Source organism: Otolemur garnettii, unplaced genomic scaffold, assembly GCF_000181295.1.
Source record: "Otolemur garnettii isolate 467f Iridium unplaced genomic scaffold, OtoGar3 scaffold00107, whole genome shotgun sequence".
NCBI lineage: Eukaryota > Metazoa > Chordata > Mammalia > Primates > Galagidae > Otolemur > Otolemur garnettii.
In genome coordinates, this window is record NW_003852502.1 from 353,013 (window position 1) to 362,175 (window position 9,163).

Sequence of the window (9,163 nt, forward strand, 5' to 3'; positions counted from 1 at the left end):
GTTTCTGTGGACTGAGAGAGCTAGAGCTGTGGGCTGGAAGGTGTGACTGCGTTTCTGTGGACTGAGAGAGCTAGAGCTGTGGGCTGGTTTTCTGTATATCTTCTGTCTGTCTTTCTTCGTTTGTGAAAGATGTAAAAGGGGAAGAAGTTGAGAACTACAGTGTCTATTCTTTTTTGAATGTTTTTGTGATTTTAATCATTTAAAAAATTTCTGTGAAATAGCAATTTGAACTTATATTTTATAGCATTTCCTTGTAGAAATCGAGAACTCCCTTTTAAAGGAAAACTTAATTCTTTTCATTTTAGTGTGAGAGAAAAAAACCATAAATATAAAAAGGGTGATATAGTATCTAAGACTGTGCAAAATTCTTATATTTCAGGAAATACCAAATAAAAATTAAGTTTTATAAGTAATAAAACACATTGCATGTTAAAAGGAGAATTACCTGTGGATACTTTCTCTTGTATGTTTTTGGAAGTGTAAATGGTTCTGTTTTGTTTCCAGCCTGTATGAAATTCCCTGCGTGTCCCCATCATCCTTCTTGGAAGAGTTTGGCAAACTGTTGAGGGAAACTGATGAAATGGACAGTATCCACGATGTGACGTTCCGGGTTGGGAACAGAATCTTCCCTGCTCATAAATACATTTTGGCAATGCGTTCCGACTTTTTTCAGAAGTTGTTTCTTTCAGATGATGCTAGTTTAGAATTTACAGATGTTTACTGGAAAGATGAAGATTCTGCAGGATGCCGCCTCTTTGTGGTAGAGAAGGTTCATCCTGACTTGTTTGAATACCTTCTGCAGTTTATATACACAGATACTTGTGACTTTTTAACTCATGGCTTCAAACCAAGAATACACTCAAACAGAAAACCAGAAGAATATCAAAGCGCTCTGAATTCTCATCTGAATAAAATGAACTGCTGTGAGGATGATAATCCGAAGTCAGCATTTGAAGTTTATAAGAGTAATCAAGCTCATACAATTAGCGAAAAGCAGAAAAGTAAACCTAAATCTTGTAAAAAGGGAAGAAGTGCTGGGGAAGATGATCCTGTAAGAATGTTGCAAAACGTCGCAAAGAAATTTGGCTTCAGCGCTTTGAGCAGTAGGTAGGCGATTCCTTCTCTGTGTCTGGGGTTGACCCCAGTAGAGCCTCCCTTTCAAAAATCCCCCTTTTCTATCCTTGTTTTCTCCTGTTTCCCTTTGCCTCCTTCCTTCCTCCCTCTCTTTTGGGGGTGGTATCCCGATGTGTCCTTCCCCCGTTTTCTGGCAGAGCTGTTTGTGTTGGATCCTGTGGATTAGAGTGTGGAAGGGTAGGAGAGGGCTCCCTGGGGGCCAGTGAGGCGGACGGGAGCGGCAGGTGGTGTGTGCTGGAGAGGACGCTGCAGCTGGGCCTGCGGGGCTCTCTTAGCTCAGTTGTTGCTGGCTGGGACAAATTTGTAAGTCTCTGAATCTCCAGTTCTCAGTATGCGAAATCAGAGGGATAATATTCACCTCACATTGTTGGTGTAATGTTGTCATAGGGCACGTGTCGAGTCCTTGAGTGCTGTCTGTCACGTGTCTGTCAGAGTCTGCGGGATGCCCTCCTATTAGGGGATGTGTGATCCTGCGGGCGGCAGCACCTCCTCTGGGTGAGGGAGCCGGGGAGGAGGGCAGTAAAGCGCGTTGGGCTTTGACCTGCTGTTGTCAATAATGTTTATTATATTTTTGAATTCTAACTAAATTGAAGGAAAGGCATAGTATTTCTTTATCTCTGAGGGGTGTGTTGAGATACTTTTCTAGGAGATACAATTATATTTACATATAAACTAATTGGATTTTTGTTGTATGCTTGTTTATTTTGGTGGGAAATATGTCCACTAATTAATTTTTATCTATTCTTGATAGGTTAGATGGAGTCAGATTTGAAAATGAAAAGATTAATGTTACTACCAAGAAAACTGGTAATAAACTGAAGCTAAATCGGAAAAAATGGTAAGTTAGTAAGATAAACTTTTCATCTTTAGATTTTGGCACGTAGGTGGAGATGGAGTCCTCCCCACGGGATAGAGCATGTGTGTGTGTGGGGGGATGTCCTCTGGATGCAGCATGTGTGGGGGGATGTCCTCTGCATGCAGCGTGTGTGGGGGGATGTCCTCTGGATGCAGCGTGTGTGGGGGGATGTCCTCTGGTTGCAGCGTGTATAGGGGGATGTTCTCTGGATGCAGCGTGTGTAGGGGATGTCCTCTTCCCTTCTCCCAGCTTCTTCATTTCTGGAAGGGTTGGGAGCTGTTGAGGCAATGGATAAAGTACTAACTGCTCAATCAGACACGGAAGGAGTACATTCTTTCAAAGAAAGCATTAATTTTAATTTTTATTGCCTGTATTTTGTGTCTTGCCATAATTAGGAAATATTAATCCACAAACTGATTATGCGTCTTCATTGTTGCAATTATTTCCTTTAGTATAAAATGGTTTCAGTAAGAAATACACTATTCAGAATATGTTGTTAAAAGTTTTATTTTCAGGTATTTGTACTTTCTTTGGTGGTGAAAAGTTTTAGAGAAAGAGACACTGTGGAGATGTGTTGAGTGTGCCTGGCACAGAACAGGTGCCTAAGTGCACTGAAGAGCTTTAAATACCAGGTCACTATTATAGCGTGGTACCTTACCCAGAATAAAAAGAGGAAAATCAGAAAGAAGACTTTTTTGAGTATTTCTCTGTGCTGAGTTCCTTTTTAAGTATTGTCTTTATCGTGAGGGCCTCGTTATCTTCCCTGAGGTGGAAGAAGTTGAAACATTTTATTTGTACATATTCCTGCAAGTTGCCTATTCTCTGCCACATTTAAGAGAAAATGTAAAGATGAGCCAAATTTTAGAGCAAAGTTTCCTGTGTAACTAAATAAGTAAAGAGATTGCTCTTGTTTCAGTTAGACATTTTTCTTGCAGCTCATTTCTGTGTGATGTGACCATGAAGTCAGTGGATGGAAAGGAGTTCCCCTGTCACAAGTGCGTTCTCTGCGCCAGGCTCGGTCAGTGCTCGCCTTGTTAGCCAGTGACTTGTTTGTTTTAGTATTGTTTCACTGTTTTTATTGCTTTGAACTTTTTTCTTTCAGATTATTTTCATAGTATGCTGAGTAGCTCATGGATTGAGGTAAGATTCGAGTAAAAAGCACCTTAGCTGGTGACTGTACTTAATATTTCTTGAAAATTATGGTATATATTAAAGTCAGAATTAGAAATTGATGATATTTTAACTCAGTTTTGTATTCCACTTTATTTACGGCTAATCCTGGTGGAAAATAGCAACATTTAGTATTTAAAATCGTTTCTAAAAAGCTACTTAGAAAACATAGTAGGAATAGTAGAGTTTCTTGTTCTCTGAAATTTTTTTGTTTCTTTTTTATATTATGTTTTAAAATTAATTAGATATCATTTTAGCTTTGCGTCTTATATTTTCATGTTCTTTTGCATTTCTTGTGATTTCTTGTTCAGGGTATTTTTTTATCAGTAACTCAAATTAGAACTTAATAGCATTTTATCGTTTAAAGTGAATTATTTTACTTTCTTTTATGTTAGGCCTCCAGCTGTGCAGCTCTGGAAATGCCGATCCATTCTGACATCCTGCAAGTGATTCTGGACTACCTCTACACTGACGAGGCTCTGGGGGTCAAAGGTAGTAATCAGTTAGGACAGTTGAGATATTTCAGCTATAATGGAATAATGGTAAATAACGTGTCTTGATTTCTACTTGAAATAAGTTATCAGTAGACCTTTAAGTTAGAATAAGCAGTAGGAGTGATTAGTAACAGTAAAGGAGCAGAAAAAGAAGGTTTTCGTTACGCATGTGAAGATACTCTAAGAATTCTACATAACGTTTGAGATTAGGTTTAGCAGTTCCATTTCCAGCCACTTGTGTGAGTGAGATCCATGAGTTGACAACAGGAAGTACAGTTGTGACGGGTATTCTTGCCTTTGTGATAACATATCTGAAGTAAAAGAAACAGGCTAAGAACTGAGCCAGAGTTTATGAAGGAAGTGTGTTCATGCACCGAGTCAGGCAGGCTCCAGGGTGCGTTCCCTGCACCCTCCAGTTGTCAGAGCGCTGCTGGGGGCTGGCCGCCATTCGGCCATTCCATTTATAACCAGCTGCGTATTGTGGATTAACCGTGTGACTAGGCCTCACTCTCTTCTCATAAACTCACAGTCCAGTGGGGAGGACAGACACAGTGCAACTCAAGAGAACGCTGCTCTCCAAGGGAGGGCATTTCTGGGAGGCCTGGGAGTCTGCTCAGGAAGTCTGGGTAGTCTCTGGAAAAGAGCTGATACTTAACGTGGACAGGATTCTGAAGGGTTTGCATATTGGGGAGTAATAGGCATTTTTCTCTATTTCCCTCATTCTTTTTTATATTGAGGCATTGTTCACACCAGAAAACTTAAAACTTCCAAAGCATACAATTAAGTGGATTTCAGTATATTAACAAATCTGTGCAGTTGTCACCACTGTTTATTTCTAGAGCATTTTCATCACCTGGAAAAGAATCATCAGTGGACACTTGCTCTTCTCTGCCCGACCCCCGCAACCTCTCATCTGCTCCCCGTCTCTGTGGAGTCTGGACATTTCCTATAAAAACCCAACACCATTCTGTGTCTGACTCCTTTTCCCCCCCCACTGTTGCTGAGGTCTGTGGGTGGCGTGTTCTAGCGCTTCATTATGTTTTATTGCCAAGTAATTCCATTGTGCGTTTCTACGTTCACCACGTGGGGGTCGGGCCCTTTTCACTGTTGGCTGTGACGAGTGGTGCTGCTGTGAGTGGCCGGGGCCCGGTTTCTGGGTGGACGTGTATCTTCATTTCTCTCAAGCAGGTACCTGGGAGTAGAAAGGCTGGTCCCACTGTGACCCTGCGTTCACGGGCGTTGCCACATGCACAGCGGCTGCCCTTTACTATAACTTCGCCATCCGCAGTGGGCGAGGGCTTCCGTTTCTCCACATTCTTGCCTGGTTTGTTACAGCCATCCGAGTAGCTTTGATAGCAACATTGTGTTTGTGATTCGTCTTTCCCTAATGATTAATGATGTTGAGCATCTTTTCATGTGTTTTTTGGCCATTTGTTTATCTTTGTGAAAACATCCTTTGAACATTTTTTTGTGAATTATTTGCCATCTTATTGTGTGTGAAAGTTTTTTATATATTCTGGATGCCAGACCCTTATCAGACAGATGAATTGCAGATGTTTCCTCTGAGTTGTTTTTATTTTCTTGATAGTGTCCCTTAAAACACAGAGTATTTAATTTTGATGAATTCCAAATTACTATTTTTACTTGCTGCTCATGTTTTTGGTGTCTTATGTGAGAATTCATCACCAAATCCAAGGCTGTGATGATTGCCTGTGTTCTCTTCTGAGGATTTGATGATTCTCTGTCTCTCTCATACTTAGATCTTTGTTCATTTTGAGTTAACTTTACTCCCAGCTTTACTGAGGTGTAACTGACAGTGAACAATTGTCTGTAATCAAGGTACACAGTGTGGTGTTTTCTTATACGCATATATGTGAAATGATTACCACAGTCAAGCTAATTAACGTGTCTTATCACGTCACGTCTGTTTTTTTGGTAGTAGGAATACTTAAGATCTTCTGTTAGCAGACCTCACTTAGGTAGTGGCAAATCTCACTGTGCTGTGTGTGAAGTCCCCAGAACTCACTCACCACAGACCTGCGTGCCCTGTGCCCTTTGACCTGTTTTCCATTGCTCCCACTCCCAGACCCTGGGAACCTCCTCTTTTCGAGTTGACTTCTATGTGGGGCCCTTCTCCACAGTCCACACGTGTGCAGCTTGAGGCTTCTGCACTGTTTGTTGAAAAGACTTTTAGTTCTTTGAATTATTTTAGCACCTTTGATCAATTAACAATAATCGTAAGGTTTCTTTTCTATATTCTCAAATCTATTCCATTGATCTGTGTCTCTTTTTATGCCCGTGGAGCGTTGTCTTGATTTCCATTACTATGGAGTGAGTTGTAAAGTTGGGAAATGTGAGTTCTTAGATTTCAACAATTGCATGATTGTTTTGGCCATTTTGTATCTTGGATTTTCAAATGAATTTTAGAATTAGTTTGCCAATTTTTGTGAAGAAGGCAGCTCGGATTTTAGTAGGGATGACATTGAGTCTGTAGATCAATTTGGGGATTATTGCCATTTTAATATTAGGTCTTCTAATTGATGAGAATAGGGTACTTTCCCTGTATTTCAGTCTTCACTTTTCTTCAATGATTTTGTAGTTTTCAGTGTACAAGCCTTGTACTTTCTTGGCCAAAATTGTTCTTAGTATTTTAGACTATTTTATAAATGGATATGTTTTCCTGATTTCATTTTTGGATCGTTTTTTGCTGGTGTTTAGAATTACAGTTGATTTTTGAATATTGATCTTGTGTTCTGTACCCTTACTGAACGTACTTATTGGATTTAGTTGTTTTTTAGTGGATTCCTTAGGAGTCTCTGTGTGCACGCCGTTCACAAGTAGATGGTATTACTGGATCCTTTCTGGTCTGGATTCCCTTTATTTCTTTTTCTTATCTAATCCCTCCAGCTAGAACTCCCAGACTTTGTTGAGTAGAAGTGGTGTGTCACATTGATTGTCGTGTGTTGAATCATCATTTATTCTGGAGACACCCCACTGGGTCACCTTGTGTCATAGTCCTTTGTATATTATATGCTGCTGGACTCAGTTGGTTAGCAGGTTGTTGAGGATTTTTGTATCTACAGTTTTAAGACATACCTGTCTTTTTCTGTGATGTCTGTCTGGTTTGAGTATCATGATAATATTTGCCTCATTATGTAAACTGAGTAATGTTCTTCATCTTACATTTTTATAGTGTTTGCGAAGAATTGTGTTAATTCTTCCTTAAATGTTCAGTTGACTTCACCAATTAAGCCATCTGGCCCAGACTTTTCTTTGTGGAAAGTTTTTTAGTCACTAATTCAGTCTCTTTACTTAATATTTATTTTTTCCATAAATGCCCTGGGGAAAGACTCTTCTCACTGGTCAAAATGTGAGTCAGGTCAGATAAAGATAAGCCATACTAGGTGGGTCTCCAAGGGGGTCTCTCGGGGGGTCTGCAGGTGGGTCTGCAGGTGGGGGTCTCCAGAGGGGTCTCCAGGTGGGGTCTCCAGGTGGGATCTCCAGGGGGGTGTCCAGGTGGGGTCTCCAGGTGGGGTCTCCAGAGGGGTCTCCAGGGGGGTCTCCAGGGGGGTCTCTAGAGGGTTCTCCAGGGGGCGTCTCCAGGTAGGTTTCCAGGGACTCACAGACAGGTCAGAGGATGATAGCTCTTCGATAATGTTTCAACTGTCCGTCTCCCAGTATACGAGGCTGCTACTGTGATTCACTGTGATGGCAGAACCAGGGAGAGAAGGCTCTGAATAGCAAAGGCTATGATGTCTCAAATCTCACTGTTCTGAACCAGACTCAGCCACTTTTAGTTCCCCTTTGAATTGCAAGTCTTTCCAGACTTCTGATTTCCAGAATTCTGAAAAAGTTAATGAGGACGATTTGTGACAGCCTTCTCCTGTTCTCATGGCAGAGAGGGTCTTTCAGAAGTTCTTCATCTCTCATTCTTAGTGACCCCATCATTTCCTCATACTTTAAAACTTTTCTCTACTTCAGATTTTTTTTCATCTGAACCTCTTTTCTCCCTTTCTTCTCTGTGCTGGTTTCTTTCTTTCTATTTACATTGTGGTTTTGGCAGTGGCTTGGGGATGTTACGTGCAGTGATGCTGAGATTTGATTTTCCCTTCTGTTCCTTTGAGAGATGTTTCTCTAACAACATGGGAGATTGTAAACACTCAGACATTCCAGTTGCCGTCTACACGGAAATGATCAACTCAAGTTGGCCATCGTATGGTCTTAGTGTGAGCCGAGGCATTTTGAATATCTTTTTCAGTTTTGTACCTAATAAAATCTAAAAATATTTACTATTTATCATAGTTACCATTCTAATACATTTAAAAACTAATCATAATTTTTCTTTCCTTGTATTTAATTACTTCAGTTTTTTTCTAGGTCTAATGTTTATAAAACAATGAGTGATGCTTATTTTCTTCCTCTTTTTTTTAGAATCTCCAAATGTGGATTTTATTTGTAGTGTTCTTGTGGTGGCTGATCAGCTTCTCATAACTCGATTGAAAGAGATTTGTGAAGTAGCATTAACTGAAAGACGTGAGTAATTTTCAATTAGAATATTATGTGTTTTTTGGTTTGGTGCCCATAGCACAGTGGTTACGGTGCTAGCTGCATACACTGAGGGTGGTGGGTTCAAACTCGGCCTGAGCCAGCTAAACAACTGCAACAACAACAACAAAAATAGCCAGGCATTGTGGCAGACACCTGTAATCTCAGCTACTTGGGAGGCTGAGGCAAGAAATCGCTTGAGGCCAAGAGTTTGAGGTTGCCGTGAGCTGTGACACCACTGGTACTCTACCAAGGGCAACATAGTGAGACTCTGTCTCAAAAAAAAAAAAAAGAAAGAAAAAAAGGAATATTATGTGTTTTCAGGTTGATCTAGGGTAACTGTATTTTATTGACTTTAAGATACTGTTTATGGTAAAATACATCATTATTTTTTTGTACTGTGAAAAATGCCGAAACATTTAAATTGTTACATGCCATCATTTATAATCACTTTCATATCTCAGAAATATGTGTCATATTAAATATGATATTAATTTTTATGGAAATATTAAATAATAAAGATGGTGTCACATTTGTTTGGGAACTTTTCAAGGATGGGGATTTGAAAGCTGAGTGTTTTTTAACTGTTGCCGTGATCTTAGCTGTTGCTGCCCATGCTGTGTTTGCTGGAATCTTTATGGAACTTTCTCGTTCACGTATCTGAACACAGCTCATCGCCTTCTCTCAGGCTCTTTTTCTCTCTTCATTATTTCATTTAATTACACGGCCTTCCTATTGAACACTCAGCTTTGAAACTCAAAACTGTCTCTTGTTATTTTGTCCCTTTTACCTCAGGACTTTGAGCTGTCACAGCCGACTTGTCTGAACTGTGTTGTCCCGTCCTCTCACCCTTGTTCTCACACTCACTGTGCTATGGAGGCCCCGGTCTGTCCCTCCTGCATAGTGTCCCCCGGTCTGTCCCTCCTGCGTAGTGTCCCCCGGTCTGTCCCTCCTGCGTAGTGTC

The 9,163-nt window shown here is 40.5% G+C and overlaps 1 protein-coding gene across 7 annotated transcripts in view; it reads left to right on the plus strand.

Moving 5' to 3' along the window:
• IBTK (inhibitor of Bruton tyrosine kinase) overlaps positions 1-9,163 on the plus strand; it is an 82,019-nt gene that overhangs the window by 31,222 nt on the left and 41,634 nt on the right. For all 7 annotated transcript variants that reach the window (XM_023517257.1, XM_023517261.1, XM_003796731.3 and 4 more), the window contains exons 12-17: positions 505-1,107; positions 1,886-1,972; positions 2,926-3,008; positions 3,093-3,130; positions 3,556-3,652; positions 8,086-8,187. In XM_023517257.1, coding sequence (XP_023373025.1) covers positions 505-1,107; positions 1,886-1,972; positions 2,926-3,008; positions 3,093-3,130; positions 3,556-3,652; positions 8,086-8,187 — 1,010 coding nt within the window. The remainder of the gene's footprint in view (positions 1-504; positions 1,108-1,885; positions 1,973-2,925; positions 3,009-3,092; positions 3,131-3,555; positions 3,653-8,085; positions 8,188-9,163) is intronic.